The sequence below is a fragment of the Asparagus officinalis genome, chromosome 8 (genome assembly GCF_001876935.1).
Source record: "Asparagus officinalis chromosome 8, Aspof.V1, whole genome shotgun sequence".
Taxonomy (NCBI): domain Eukaryota; kingdom Viridiplantae; phylum Streptophyta; class Magnoliopsida; order Asparagales; family Asparagaceae; genus Asparagus; species Asparagus officinalis.
In genome coordinates this window covers 51,082,042-51,098,283 of record NC_033801.1, presented here as the reverse complement: position 1 = coordinate 51,098,283, position 16,242 = coordinate 51,082,042, and the positions used below count along the sequence as shown (strand labels likewise).

The 16,242-nt window shown below is 34.9% G+C and overlaps 1 protein-coding gene and 1 pseudogene across 1 annotated transcript; one reads left to right on the top strand and one right to left on the bottom strand.

The window, feature by feature from the left end:
- On the top strand, positions 342-12,405 carry LOC109822784 (membrane-anchored ubiquitin-fold protein 1-like). The gene is made up of 5 exons (XM_020389028.1): positions 342-491; positions 628-774; positions 1,023-1,201; positions 11,294-11,458; positions 12,079-12,405. The coding sequence occupies exons 3-5, from the start codon at positions 1,069-1,071 to the stop codon at positions 12,138-12,140; spliced, it is 360 nt and encodes a 119-aa protein (XP_020244617.1). The 5' UTR covers positions 342-491; positions 628-774; positions 1,023-1,068; the 3' UTR covers positions 12,141-12,405.
- The window catches only part of LOC109820441, a 3,212-nt pseudogene continuing 2,552 nt past the window's right edge, over positions 15,583-16,242 (bottom strand).

Below are 16,242 nucleotides of genomic sequence, written 5' to 3'. Positions count from 1 at the left end.
AAAATAAAGAAAGTGATGAAAATTAATTTTATCTCATGTTTCATAGCAAAACAAATAGTAAAAATACTTTGCCAAGAAAACCAAGAAAACTTCAGGAAATAGATTTTCTTACATTGAAACATATAATCATAGGAAGCAACCAAACAGACCATAAAAGATAAAAAAGATAACAAGAAAAAAGTTGTTTTCGTTCCAACAAATGTAATGTCAAGCTAGCAATTGCCATTTAATTATATACAAACATCTAATTAATTATTCTTAATTTTGTGCGTGGAAGTTAGCGAAAAGATCCCTTTGATTGGAAGGGAATTCCGAGGGAAGCACAAAAATTAAAGAAATGGAGGAATTGCAGGAAGGGAGTGCAAATGGGTGGAGTGAGAAGCGCCCTCTATTAAATAAAATTATTAACGAAAATAAATTACTCCTTGTCTTCTTTGGAGATCTCAATGGAATATGACCCGTCAACCGAAGTGATCGGGGAGGAGAGAAGGGTAAATATATTCATTTCTACTCCTTTATGTTTCAGTTTCTACTGCTTTTGTTGGGCTTACTGTGAGCTTTGGAGAGAAACCAGATCAAGAATTGAAGCAAATTTTTATCTTGCGAAACTTTTTGATGTCTTAGCAGAAAACCCAGATCAAGATGTGGATCAAGTTTTGATTTTGAAGGTTCTTCTGGATTTTTTTTTGGTGGAGCGCAGATTGTGAACTTTTTGATTTGGGGAATTATCAGATCGGGATAAAGGAGTGATTTTGCCGTCGAATATTGGTACTGGTAAGAACCTTTCCCAATTCAGCTTGTTGTCTGTCAATTTCAGTGACATATTTGATTTTATGATTTAGGTTAACTTTAGTACCATTGGAATACTAAGGAAGTGAATCTAGTTGTCAAATTGGTTATCTGGTATACATAAGCTAAGAATTTTATCTCTCTTAAGCAGAAGAAGTGGCAGCAGGAGAGAGGAGAATTTTATTTATGTTCTCCAATTTCCGCTAATTTAAATTAATTTTTTATGTCGTTAGTAACCTTAGTGAAGAAGATCTTGGAGAAGAAGTACAATATTTGGAGATGTCGGGAGTTCAAGAACAGCTCGAGATAAAGTTTCGGCTGCATGATGGGTCGGATATTGGCCCGAAGATGTATCCATCTGCTACTTCGGTCGCCACTCTCAAAGAAAGCATTCTTGCTGAATGGCCGAAAGGTTGGTATGCTCATGCCACCCTATCCATTTCCCAACTAGTTGCTGTTTTTAGAAAAAATATTGTTTGTTAATATTTATGAAGTTGCTTGGTGTTATTTTGGTCTGATTGAGGGAGGATGATTTCTCTTCTCTCTAGTTATACTAGTTCAGTACTATAGTATATTTTGATTTATCTTTTAAATTTCAGTTATCTGATTTTCTTTTTTCCCCTTTTCTAGAATAATTTTCTGTGAAATTTTAATGCATGGATATAAGAAAGGATGTTACATATGTATGGCAATAATTAAAGTATGAAAAGGTCCTAGATATGATGGCTTGATGAGTTACTAAAATGATTGTTCTAAGTACTTTTATGCTTTTGTATTTGTGGTAGAGAATGCTGGTGTTTAACTGGAAGATGTATACTGTTTGAATATTGTTAATGAATAATTATGCTAATAAGGCTGTATTAAGTTGTAATGAGATTTAGTAAATCTTCTATCCAAGTGTGAAGAAATATCAAGCATCAAAGAAGCAGAAGTTTGAAGTTAATCTTATCATGTAGGATTTTTCTTCCCTAGTACATCTGGTATATTATATATACTTTAAGTACATGTTTAAATATTTAGTATTTCGTAGTATACTTGCAGATCCACTGCTGTTGGAACCGAAATTTTAATAATCAGTATTGACCTTTCAATGCATTTTATTTGTGCACCTAACAATTAGGATAAATGAGGGAAGAGGACCACTATTACACTTCCTTTTTTAATAGTAAGAAGAAATATTCTTGTAGTTATTCCCTTTATTCAGGCATAGGAATATCATAGGAAACCCAATAAGATTCTAGTCTGAGGTTGGAGAAACGAGGAAAGTAAAGCTATTATAGTAGCAGCATAGGGAAAATCAGGCTGCACACAGGAATTTGGACTTTTCCACAAGAAAATTAGTGTAGCTGGATTGGAAAAAGGTTCTCGTTTTGTAGGTTGCTCAGTCAATGAAAAAAAACCTTTTTTTTTGGCATAAGTAGAATGCTATTTGAGGTACAAGAATGGCCATTTTGGTGATGTTTCTGTAGGGTACATGTTTCCAAAGGGTTAATGAGTTCCTTGAAAATGTGGTAGTTTGAATATTTAGACCCTGATGTGTATGAAGATGGCAATGGGAGAAGGAAAGAGTAGAAAAGACAAGGGAATGTCTTATGAAGTTCGAGGTAACGTTGATGTTTTCCATCAATAGGTGAAGCTGTGAACATTTTCAGTTAGAGAGAAGGTTCATGTTTCAGATTTATAAGTGATTCAAGGGGTCTAGCCTAGTGTTTTTCATATACTCTAAATGGATTTTGAGATTCCCTCTTAATAGTTTTCTACATTTGGTCCAAGAGTAGGCTGGAAAACAGGTATGGTAAAGAAAGCGGATGGGATATACTCATGTTTAGTATAGAAAGTGAGTAAGAAATACGCACTTTAAAAAAATAGGGAAAAATAATTGAATCTTTGAAAATCAGGACTACTGAATCGTGTATTAAACTCATAGCTTAGTTCTAAAAGACGGGTGTGAAGTCATATCTATCTATGTCTATTTTTATTGGGTAACCTAATTGTTCACACATGAACATAACGCAACAAACTTATTATCTATTAGTACCAAATAACGAATAATTTTTCTGTTATTTCATTTTTTTACCTAATGGTTAAAGAGGTTCAATAGCAAAGATCTATAGTTATCAAAAACATCTTAGTACTCACAACTTATTGGATTATCGAATATTTCTTTTTTAGACACATAAAACTGCGTTTAAAAAGATTTTGTCAAAAGAACGAATTTTTTGGCCTCTCTTATAAACAGAGTTTTTAAACATAGAAGCACCAAACAAAATTTTCTTTTTCTTTTTGTTTTGAATGGAGTTCTGTTAACATTGATACAAACTAGGCATTGTTTGTTGTGATTTCATTTTAACCAGTATAGTGCATGTGTTGCACGTGAATGTACTTGTTTTATGTTTTGAATTTTTTTCGTGTAGAGGAAAATGAGGAAGTGAGTTGAAGGAAAAAAGAAAGATTTAAAGTAAAGCATTGGAAATAAGTTTTTGAGTGTTTGCATATAATAATATGAAAATTTAAAACTGAAATGAGAAGACATAGTTTGAATCTACGTGAATCAGGATGGATGATCAGTTGACTGATTAGCTGTTATTGACTTTTGGAGGCTGAGTTTGGGTGCAATTGTGCTTAGATGAATTCATATTCTCGCTCTTCATTTGCCTTCATCTTATCAGTTACCCTCCTGAAAAATGATATTCTTTTATCTGTACATGTATCATATGTTTGTGACACTTAGATGTTCCATCCTTAAAATTGATCATAGTCACCTGCTAAGCAACCAACCAAGTATTCTGATTTCATCAAATAAGGGGCCGTTTGGTTGGTTTCCTAAAAACCAAGAAAAGGAAATCGGTACAAGAAAACCAATAAAATACCTTAAGTATGTGTCACATCATCCAATAATATACCTCCAACTCATCTCATCTCATCTATTTTCTTATTTTTAAAAATGAACCAAACACAAACAACCTCAAAACATCATCCAATAATATACCTCCAATTCATTTCCTTATTTTTTTAACCAACCAAACAACCTCAAAACAAGTTTTTTTTTAAATCACGCACATCATCCAATAATAAGGTGACAACTCATCTCATCTCCTATTCTATAGTTTTCTTCTTTTTTAAGCCAACCAAACAACCTCAAAACAATTATTATAAGAAATAGGTTTCCTATTCTTTGATTTCCCATTTTTTTTTGCGAAACGAACAGCCCCTAAGGTAAGATTTACTATTTTTCATACATCATTTACTTTTAAACAAAGTTTACACCTTTAAAAATGTTAATATATAGAATTATAAATTTATTAATTATTAATATAATTGTTGGCAATTCCTACTATAACGTTATTAATTACCAGTTATTATAGAGCTTAGAAATTAACGATTGACAAATTATTTATTATATAATGACCAATATGTCATATGATTACCAATTTATACATAATTACTACTTCAACCACTGAATTAATCATAATGTTAAAAAAATGATAATAATTACCAAAATGCAATCATTAAATTGATGGTAATGTTAAAAAACGATATAATTTAACTGCTAGTAAGCAAATTGTTTAAAGTTGCTCTTGTCATCATAACTTATTAATAAGCTGTGTTTGTAGAAATTTATGTAATTTAATGATAATTCAGAGTTATTAAATGAAAATTTTAATGAGAGATTTTGGTAATTTTGGATGCAATTTGGAGGACATTGTTGAAAAAAAAAATACTTTAGATGAATAATCTAGAAATCAATTGAATGGAAATTTGAACAAGAGTTAATTAGTATAATTATCCAATTTAATTTTTTTTTATTAAACTAACATGTACGATAAACTTTATAAGGACTTGATATATATGTTTGGTATCGTTTGGATATATAATTTATTAAATAACACAGCTATTTGATGTATATTATTATAGTTAAGAAGCCTTTGTGGATTGTTGTAACAAAAATAATACCCGATTCATATGAAGTAACACTATATAAAAATTAATAGGATGCCAAAAAGTTCACTAGATTAGCCTATTTGAAAATTAAGAACATTAAGTTCAAGGGAAAAGCCAAATGATACCAAATAAATGTAAAACAATTGCAAGAAATTTAGAACGGCTAATAATTTGGCTCGATTTATATAGAAGCATTCTAAAATCGTCCAATTAATTGCTTTAACAATTTGGTTCCATATTCATTTTCTTTTTCTTCATCTGATTCTTAATCTCCATCTACTATCTTTTTGCCAGGTTCAATCTCATTACTTTTAGTTGTAATAACCATAATACAGGAATCTACCTCTTCAAGTTTTCATATCTCTTGAGTTGTTATACAACCTTCTCTTCAACTGCCTTTATCCCTACTGATTGCCCTAATGAGAAAGACATATTCCCTACCGTTACATGCTACCGTTCGTTTGGAACACTCTCGTTCCTCTTCAAGATTGAGTACATAGTCAACTCCTGAACAATCATCTATTCCACTTCATTAAATAAGATAGCATATCTTGTTCCTTTTCTTTCATTTACTTCTAAACAAAGTTTGCCCCGTCAAAAAAATGTAATTATAGCAAAACTTGAGGACCGAATTGTAACTTTTGCATCATTAAAATCCTAGACTGAATGGAACTTCACATTTCTCGTATATCTTCAAACATGTATATTCAAATTATTACAAAAGTTTCATATCATTTATATGTTAATTTTACAAGCAAAAAGCAAAAATGAAAAGTTTATACTAATTTATTCGCATTCATATTTTTATTCAATGATTTCTTGATTATTCAGCTGAAATGTTTTTTCCATGATGCCTTCCAAGTTGCATCCAAAATCACCAAAGTGGCCTCACTCAATTACTTCAAGTTCTTGTTCAGTTATATAAATTTCTAACAACACTTAGTCTATTGATAATTTAATGATAATACCAATTCTGTACAGTTTGTTAATTTATATAACCGTCTAACGTTATTTGTAATTTACTAGTTAACTTGGTGATTATTTCACAAATTGGTATTCATATAGTAAACAAATTGCTTATTGTAAGTGTTATTAAATTAATTTAATAAAATGATAATTAATAATATTATTGTAGTAATTACTGATAATTATATTAACTGTGATAATTTATAATTAAGGTACTAACATTTTTAAAATGTAGAAACTTCATTTTTAGTAGTGAATGACATAAAAGAAACAACATATGTTACCTCATTTAATGAAGCGGAACACTTGTTTGGTTACTTAAAAGTTGATTGTATGGTCAGGTTTGAAGATGTAACATCTGAGTGTTATAAACTAATGATGACATATAATGTTAAAGAATATGTTTTTATGAGCGTAAGTGATAGGATTGAAGCCAATAAAGAAACATGAGTATGTACTAACCTAACCACAAATTTACCCATGCTTGGCCGCAAAAGTAAAAAATAACCATGAACCGATCAACGAAACTGTTTTCATTTATTTCCTTTTTAAGTTTACATATTATTATATGTACACTTAAACTTCTTTCAAATGCTTCTTTAAATATTTATTTTTTCTTTCGAGTCACTTCCTTGTTTTCCTGTCCACAAAAAAATTCAAAACATAATACAAATACATTCATGTGCAATGCACGTGCCCTTATGTTACGAAGTCTTTTGGGTATTCCTATAAATTTTGTAAGTTCTTTGATTTTTTCTGTAAAGTCCGCAGATTCATAAACTCCTTTGGGTATGTCTAGAAATTTTACAGAGCCTGAGGGCTTTCGACAAAAATTTGCAATTAGTGAAGTCTTTGAAGGTCTTTATGTAAATTTTACAAATTCAAGGGGTTCTATTTGCAAATTCACAAGTTCATGATGTTTCTGGGGTTGATTTTTCTTTTATTAAAGCAATTGTTATTATTATTATTATTATTAAGAGCGGGCCGGTCCGGATCTGGTTAGACCAACTCTAGTTTTTTTAAGAGGAATTTACAAAGTGGGATAAAGCCCTAGTTTAGTTTTACTTTTTTCAAAAAGATATTTTCTTTTAAGGGGCATTCCCCTTTTACTCGTTCTCTTGTTTGCTCCCGAGAAAGGAGAGTGGGTAGGAGGGCAGGTGAGTAGCATGGTGGCAATGATTAGCTGTGTTTGGCGAGTGGCCAAAGCAGGGCCGGCCCTACCCTTAGGCAGTCAAGGCCTTTGCCTTGGGTCTCATCCTGGGTAGGGCCCACCCACCCACAACTCTTTTAAGTCCCTTACACGTACAGCCAAAACCCTAACCCTATTTCTTTCTCTCTTTCTCCCACTCCCTCCCGCAACCTCCTCTCTCAAACATCAAACTCCCGACTCTCCAGTCTCCCCCAAGCTCTTCCTACAAATCCTACTCCCGTCGGCGGTGCCGCTAAGCTCTTCCTACTCCTGTCGCTAGCCACCTCCGCTCCCACCGCCAACCACCTCCGTTCCCACCGCCAGCCGCCTCCGAATCTCCGATCCCACTTGGCTGCTTCTCTCGCGGGCTCACCGCCTCCGAATCTCCGGTTCTATCTTTCTAACTAAAGCTATTTAATTTCCTTTATCATTTATTCATATTAATTTTATGCTTAATTAGAGATATTGTAGATATACATTGAAAGCTTTTTAGCCTTTTTATTTGTTATTTTATATTTTGAAAGCATGCCTAATAAAAAATATGAAAGTGGTTGTTAAAAATTGAAAAAAAGTAAAAGAGTTGAAAAATTAATTCGATCTCAACAAGGAGCTCTTGATAAATTTGTTTTTAGTAATAAAGATAATGTTTCATTAACTTCAACAGAAGAAGAAAGAATAGATGAATCTTTACTTGAGAATGAATTAGAAGATTATGTTGAGAATTTAGGACAAAATAATGATATTAACGATAATAATATTCAAGAAGAAAAAGCTAGTACTCCTAATTTTAATGAAGAATATAAAGAAAATTCATATGAGAGCTAAGAAAAAATTTAGAGATGAATGAGATATCAAAATTTAGAAGAATCTTTTCGTATTGAATATTTCTTATACATAGTTGATAAATCGCTTGGCTCAATTGAAAGTAGGTTTGAACAATTTAAAACATATGAATTTTTTTTGGTTTTTTGTTTGATTTAAAAAAATTAAAAGCTTTAGATGATATTGAATTGAAAGAATATTGTCTTAATCTCGAAAATGCACTAAAACATGATGAACATTTAGATATTAATGGACTTGATTTGTTTTCAGAATTGAGAGTGCTTAGGAAAATTTTAAAAGTAGAGATTATTAGTCCAATTAAAGTGTTGAACTTTATAAAGTGGTTAGATTATTTTCCAAATATTTGTATTGCTTATCGTGTATTATTGACTATACCCATAACAGTTGCTTCCGCTGTAAAAAGTTTTTTAAAATTAAAATTACTAAAATCTTATTTAAGATCGACCATGTTACAAGATAGATTGAATGGTTTAGCAATATTATCTATCGAAAATAATATGTTAGAAAATATTGAATATAAAACTTTAATTTGTAATTTTACAGCTCAAAAGGTAAGAAGAATGAGATAAAATCTATTATGAGTTGTATCACTTAGGCCTCATCTAATATTTCGCCTTGGGCCCTAAAATTCCTAGGTACGGTCCTGGGCCAAAGATAGGTGTTCGCCTATTGTAGCTTGGATACAGAGAGCAAGAGTAGAGAGAGATTCTTTTAACTTTTGTTTTGGATTGAGATTGAAGAATGTGATGAGTAAAAGTTGGGTTTGCAATTGATTTTATTTTTTTTGGTAAGTTGTATGTAGATGGCTATAGTGAAGGGTTTGTTGTAGGAGTTTTTTTTTCTTTTTTTTGTTGAATTTTTTGTTGAAGTAATATGTTTTTCTTGTTATTGGAGATTGAGTTTCCTTTTGGATTGGAGGTGGAATCAAGTAGTTAGAGGATTTTTTGATTGTGTAGGTAGTGATTGGTTGTGTAGAGATGGATGTATGATGAAGATTATACATTATCTAGATGAGAAGATCTTGTATGCTTGTCCTGATCATATTAAGGCATCAATTCTGCAAGACTCAGAACCCGGAACTATTAGACCATGGGCTTCATTCATTTGAAAGCATGAGTTTCCACTTCGCAAAAACTGAAAGTTGGATATGTTTATGTGGTTGCAGTGACGTTTTCAAATGTAGCAAACACCATGTATTTCTATGTTTCCGATCGCCAAATGTAGAAAAAGGAACCAATTAGTTTGAGCATCCAACTTTCGCTTGGGTTTCCACTTTTTATCAACCATGTTTAAAAGGTATAGCCCATGACACATAATTTTGATGCGACAATTTGTTGTGGTAACTGGATAGTCTAATTTCTCTATGGAACTTGGGTTTCTTGGTCTCCATGATATGTCTAGTTTTTTTTGTCAAACTGAGAAACTATATCTATGAATGCTATAACTGCTGATAGGTATGAAATAATAGGCTTTATAGCATTTAAATAATTTATAGTTTACATGACGTGGCCCCCATATACGATAGGTTTTTTCCTCTTTTTTTTACATTTAAATACGCCATTGTTTTAAAGGTAGCATATTACTGCGTTATGTTAGTAAAATGTTGTAATATTACTGTTAAAAAGTTGGTATATTCACCCAAAAATTTCTATATGATTTGCACATCATAAAAATTGGTCAGAATTATACCCCTAAAGTGGTGTCTGAATCAGCTATAAGTGGGAGTGAAAACTAACTTTAGGGCAAACTCTAAGTGAGTAAATAAGGAAGATAGGGCTTTTACCTAAATTATCACCTTCAGGGTTACAGTTGGCCAATTTTTATTACGTACAAATTACATGAAAATTTTTAGAGGATTATTCCAGTTTTAGAGGATTATTCCAGTTTTGATTGTAATATTCCAACATTTGACTAACAGAAAGTAGTATTGGGATCTAGACGCAACCCTATGAAGGAGATTGAATAGGATTGCTACCATTTTTCTTTCAATTTTTAATAAATTCTTCATGTAACAACTTTGTGAATATATTAGCAAGCTGCAGATCGGTGGGAACAAGTCTAATTTTTACGTTCTCTTTAACTGATCCCTGAAAAAGTGAATATATTACCAAGCTGGAGATCAGTGGGACCAAGTCTAATGTCTCTGTGTTTTGTCCGATAAGTTCCTCTTTTAACTGTATGAGCCCTGAGAAGCGTTTTCTCTTTAACTATATGATCAACTCACAATTTCTAGTGAATTGATTAAGTTCGTTATGCATATAGCCATGACCTAACTATTCTTTTAAAATCATTCACATTTGTACGTTCAATTGCAGAAATAAACTTACATTAGCACTGAACTTCCTCAGAAAAAAGCAAGTCTGAATAACTGAATACCTGTGTTAGGGCTACCAATTACCAACGAATGTGGATGATTCTTTGAAAAATCCAATCCCCTGGAGGTGAGTGAGTTGGTTTTGCTGCATTCTGCTTGTAGGATTATGTGTCCTCTCCAGGCATAATATCCTTTGAATCGACCTTTTCCTCTGGGGTCTTTATTAGACCAGGTCAAGGGCTGAGCTCGGGCCGGGCTTGGCCCGAACCTACCAGGTCCAGGCTTTTCTTGGCTCTTTGATTAGAGTTTGGGAGCTACCCAAGCCCGGCCTGTCAGACAGGCATCCCAGGCTAGTTGTCCGGCCGGGTTGGGCCCAAGCCCGTCCAAGCCAACCTGCTGTGAGATCCTCTTGCTGCAGGCAACTGCAAGTGGCCTACAAGGTTGCATGGCCTTGTCGGCCAGTTGAATGTTTTCTTAATAACTGAGGCCCAATAATATTCGGCCTGATCCCCGTTTATTACCCATCTTCATGTCTATGGATGCAAATGTTTTCTTTTAAATGCGAAGGTTTACTTCTAAAGTAAATAAAATTGTATTTTTGGGATACTTTCATGTAGCAAAGGTTATAGAGCATATAATAACATAACTAAGACATTAGAAAAGTTACTTTATCCATGTAATTGATGAATCTAATGGTTTAACTATTTCCATTGACAAAAATGATGGAGATCCATTCATAATGACTAGAGGTGGCCACCGGGCTGGGCCCACTCACAAGCCCGCCCAGCTCAGCCCATTTGGGCTGGGCTTTAACCCAGCTCGGAGTGGTTACTGGGTGCTTGGCAGAGAATTCAAAACTTAGGCCTGAGCCCGGGCCGGGTGGAACCGAGCCCGGCCCGAGCCCATCCGAACCAAGTTGAAATATGACTAACCCACTCACCCTAGTCCATTAAGTCCTATGCTTAGCCCAAAATTAAGGCCTAAACCAGACTCTAATATCCTGGTGATTAATTGCTTGAATGTCTTATGACAGAAATGAATAGTTTAAAGTGATAATATTCAATGTGTTTTACTTATAAGTGTATCACACTAAGGATAGTCATGCTATCATTTCAATTTATTTTCCTAATGTAGCAGAGCTGAATAGTTAATTCAAAATATTTTTTTATTTTTTATTTTTTTGATCCTGTATATCAAGAGGTTTTATATTCTGTCTTCCGACTCTTCTCAAAAATGGTTTCTGATGACAGAGAAAGAGAATGCTCCTAAGACTGTGGATGACCTTAAGTTGATTAATGGAGGGAAAATATTGGAGAACAGCAAAACATTGGGAGAATGCAAAAGTCCTTTGTGTGATTTCTCTGCAGGAATTACAACTATGCATGTCGTTCTCCGACCTCCAGAAAAAGGAAATGGTAAATATTGTCCATGTCCTTTTGATATGATATCAAATATCTTTCTGAGTTATTATATCTTTTCGAATTAGCTAAATAGCACTTAAATACCTTATAGTTTCACTCATTTGGCACTTATATACCTTTAGTTGTATTTCGTAGCATTTATATACCATAAGTTGTTCAAAATTGGCACATTAATACCCTCTGTTTTGCAAACGTGAAAATTATTATCCAAAAGTTTTATATAACATTCATATGCTAATTTTATGACTTTCAGTCTATTAAGTTTGTTGAATTCATTACCCAGTATTTGCAAATTCTATTTTGAAAATAGAATTAGGATACATTTAAATTAGAAGTTGGTTAAGTTTAATAGTAATTAACCAATAATGGTTTAAAAGCTCTAATATTAACATATGAATGTTATATGGGAACTTTCGAATGAAAACTTTCACATTTGCATAACAGAGGGTATTAATGTGCTAATTTTGAACAACTCAGGGTATATAAATGCTATAAATTACAACTGAGGGTATACATGTGCTGAAGGAGTGAAACTATAAGCTATTTAAGTGCTATTTAGCCTTTCGAATTATAGCCGACTATCTCATTCTAACTTTTCTTGGTTTTGTGATTAGGAAATGACAAGAAAGCACAAAATACACCAAAAGAGAACAAATGTGGATGTACCATCTTGTGAATTATCATTTTGGGGATAAATAGATGGACAGTCTGTTTGGTTGGTGAATGCATTTAGATTTTGTTCTTTCTTTTCTACGTGCATCTTTGATAGGGTATTAACAATATATCTATTAATTACCTTTTATTGTTAAAATTACTGTTATCTGTCAGTATATTTGAAGCTCACTAGTCTTATAATTGGTATTATAAATGTTACCTTAAATATTGATGATTTGAGTGGGAGAAAAAAACATGAAAAACTTAAAATTGTGTAATAGAAGAAAAAACTGCTTATCGTACGTTCTAAAAGACACTTGTATGGTTTTTATCTGGTATATTAACGACTCAATATGATTAGTGTGCTTTCCGCATTTGGTCAGCCCCGATATGGAGTATGTCCTATGTATGTCCGATCATCCTGAGGTGTCAATGGCACCGACGTGTAGATTTGGTGAAATGATTTGATTTTTTTACTGTAGTGGTTAGAAGTGATTGGAGAGAGGCTACTGGGTTTAGGGCCATATGATAAAATCCTGGAGTGAAGCTGAGTCGTAGAGCGAGCGACCGCAGAGAGGATGCATAGTAAGGCTGAGTAGTCGACTCAAGTTTGCGTGGTTGATCCTCTTTTGTTCAACAAGTACCTTGCCATTTTGCAAAGGCTGAGACCTGCATGAGTAGAGACTGTAGAGTATGCCTCTGTCGGACCTGAATCAGACGTAGTTGAACGGGCATGCGTCGAATCAATATCATGCAAGCTGAGTGCTGACAATCTGGTATGCCTTGCAAGGCCGCAGGCACATACATACAGGTCTGCATGGCGACTTAGGATGGTGGTTGAATCCATTGAACGTGCACGATATTAGCTGCAAAATTAGTCATTCAAACCATTGCACATCGAGCCACAGGATAAAAGAGTGTTTATTAATAAAATTAATGCGATAAGTTCCAGATCTGCATAGAGGATAAGGTACACCCTGAAAAAACTAGCATTCTTGGATAGGAGCACACTATAGTCGTCTGTTTAGTTGCACTTATAGATACTTTATTTATTTATTTATTTATATACAATATTAGAGGAATAATTATTATTACAAAGCATCCCTTAGTCACTTTATATTAATTTTCCTTAAGCTTTAAGTTGTAATTAAAAATTCATTCGAAAAAATATTAGGTGCATATATTTTGAAGAGAATTAACAACGAATAAAATTTAGAATATTTTGTCTTAATGATGGATTCCAATTCCCAGTCAAAGAATGAGCCTTGCTCCGATGTGATTGATTCCCATGCATGTAAAACCTTAAGCAACATTAAGGATCGTATACGTGTTAGATGCTATTAATAGTAGCCTAGCTTAATTATATGTATATTTTCTTTAGACATGCTCTCACATGTGAGTAGCCTGTAGCTTGACACGCGGGCTAAAATACTAGCGGTCAAACTGGATTATCCACCTTTGGGTGTTTGGCAGGTGGTTTTTCCGGTGGATTGTAAGCCATGATGTTTGACCAAGTAAAAGACAATTCTAGCCGTCATTATTTCACAAATTCCCAAGCCCGCTAGTTTTGGTGTCAAGCAGGAATAAAATTATACGATCATACGCTTCTTATGGAGTATACTTAGTTGTTTATTAGGATTGATACTGTCACTCTCTTGAATTTTTGTTATGTACCTTCTTTAATTGGTGTTTCTACAAGAACTAATTAATAGAGGGGATACGACGCGATGACACAGCAGGATTGTCTGCACTCGCAAAGTTGAGCAAAAATAATCAATTGAAAGACTCGGTTGTGTCGTACAAGCTAATAAAACTGCAGAATGGAAAATGATAGGGGCACACCCCCAACCACACCCCCTCTCTCATTTGCTACAGTGCACCGGATCCCACATGAGATTTTAAAAATTTAAAATCTCATGTGGGGTCCGATGCACTGTAACAAATGAGAGAGAGGTGTGGTTAGAGGTGTGGTTGGGGGGGTGTGCCCCTGATGCCACTCCTGCAGAATATATGTTTTTCTTAAAATAACTATAGAACATACTAGCGTGATTTTTGAGGTTTTATATGTTTCGCCTTAGGGTGGTCAGTTGCTCTCCACGGTTGTTTGTTGTGGACATGGATGTCAGAGGATAGCGGTAGCCTCTTGATGCTTAGGATTCAAGCACGCCGACATGTGAATTTTTCGGTGAAATGATTCGATTTGAATTGTACCACCAGACGGTAGGCACTGATTTGTAAAGGAATGATTTGATTCCTAGCTCAGAGTAGGAAGGCAAGACGGTAGAACTCATGTTTAGTGAAGGCGGGTAATGGAGCCCAGAGTAGCAGCGAGGCTGTGAAGTAAGGTGGAGCAGTCGAGTCGAAAATCTCATCGCCCTTCTTACATGTATGCAGATGGCAGATTCAGTGTTTGACTGGTTACTTCGTAGATTTATAAAGGCTGAGACCTGCATCAGCAGCTTATATATCTCTGTCGCGCGGACCTGAGTCAGTTGCAGTCAAATAGACATGGGTTGAATGTGCATCATGCAGACCGAAACGACGACAAGTTGATGTGCCTCACAATTCAGGAATGTTACATGAGGACCGTGCTAATGTTTGGAGTGGCGGTTTCATCCGTTGAACACTCGCGTGACGAATGTCGCATTTACTGCAGCTGCGGCCACTTACAACGCCAGTAAGTTGCAAGCATTGAAGAACACGTGGTGCCTGTAAAAGAACTTTGTCCCTGTATGGAAAACTTCTCGCTTGCATGTGTACCCAAACAATGTTGCTGTGCTGGGTGAAGAAACGGCGAGAGTGCAGGAAATCAGATTCAACTAGGCAAACTGGAAATCAGTTCGGTCGACCGCGAGTTTGACTGTAGGATTTGGTTCTCTGTCGGGGGTGTTCGGTCGACCGCGAGCTTCGTGCGGTCGACCGCGAGCTTGGTGCGGTCAACCGGGAGCTTCGTGCGGTCGACCGCGAGACCTGCGTGGTCAACTGCCGCGGTCGACCGCAGACTGATTTTGGGCTGGGCCTTGGTTTTTGACCCGGTTAGTTTCTGAGTTGATATATAACCCTAAACCTGATTAATTAGGGTTAAGCAAGGACGATTTTGAGCAGTCTTTTGGAGAGGATTGCTACATCTAATTGTGGGAGATTTGTGAGAGATCTAGAGTTTTGTTTTAGGGTTTGATCGGTGAGATTTGTAACTCTATTTGTATTATCTTGATTTCTAATAGTAAGAACTTCCCCCTCCTTGCCCCGTGGACGTAGGCAACTTGCCGAACCACGTTAAACTCGTTGTCTTGCTGTGGTATTGTGTTTGCTTATTAGTTGTGATTTATCTCTTGGATTGTTCGTGTCGTTCCGAGAAGCTTCCGCCGTGCACAACACTGGGACTCCCAACGGTTCCGGAATCAAAGGAAATAAAAGGAAATAAAAGCAGTGGTCTCAGATTCTAACAACGACGTTGAGCAAAATATTCAAAAAGGTAGCAGTTTTCATCTGGAAATATTTGATCCCTTACAAACCAATAACAAAAAGAAACGGATACAGAGGCAAGAGTTTTATTTAGAAACTCTAGTAAGCATGAAACAAATGGAGTGAATTATTTCACCGCCAACAACGCCGCTCTTAAGGGCTAAGCTAAAACGACTCCTTAATCCTACTCCTCAAGGCGATCAAATTCGCTGCAAGGGGAAATTAGCATCAAAAAGACCCTGATCAAAATATGAACACAAGTGGAAAATTTATGCAGACTTCGACGTTTAATCACTTGGCGCTCGTTTCGTTGACAGTGTTCGGATCAACGGTAGGCATTTCAATATCTGTCTTTGAGCTCTTGGGCTTCTTTTTTGGAGTAGATTTATAATAGCAGCAGTAGAGTATCAGCTGGCAGGCTCCAAAAAGTGCTCCCAATCCATTTGGAATCTGAGAAAGAAAAAAATATTGTGCAAACACAAGCTTAGGATAGCATGTTTTCATCACCGACGCAAGTGTTTGAAGCAATTGCCTATGCAAAACGATATTATGGACGTAAATATCTAACGGAGGCGCATGTTACCGTGATGAAGATGTCGAATTTGATGAGAGCATAGGCAGTCCAACAGACTCCATTCAAGAAACTGGCAAGCGAAAGG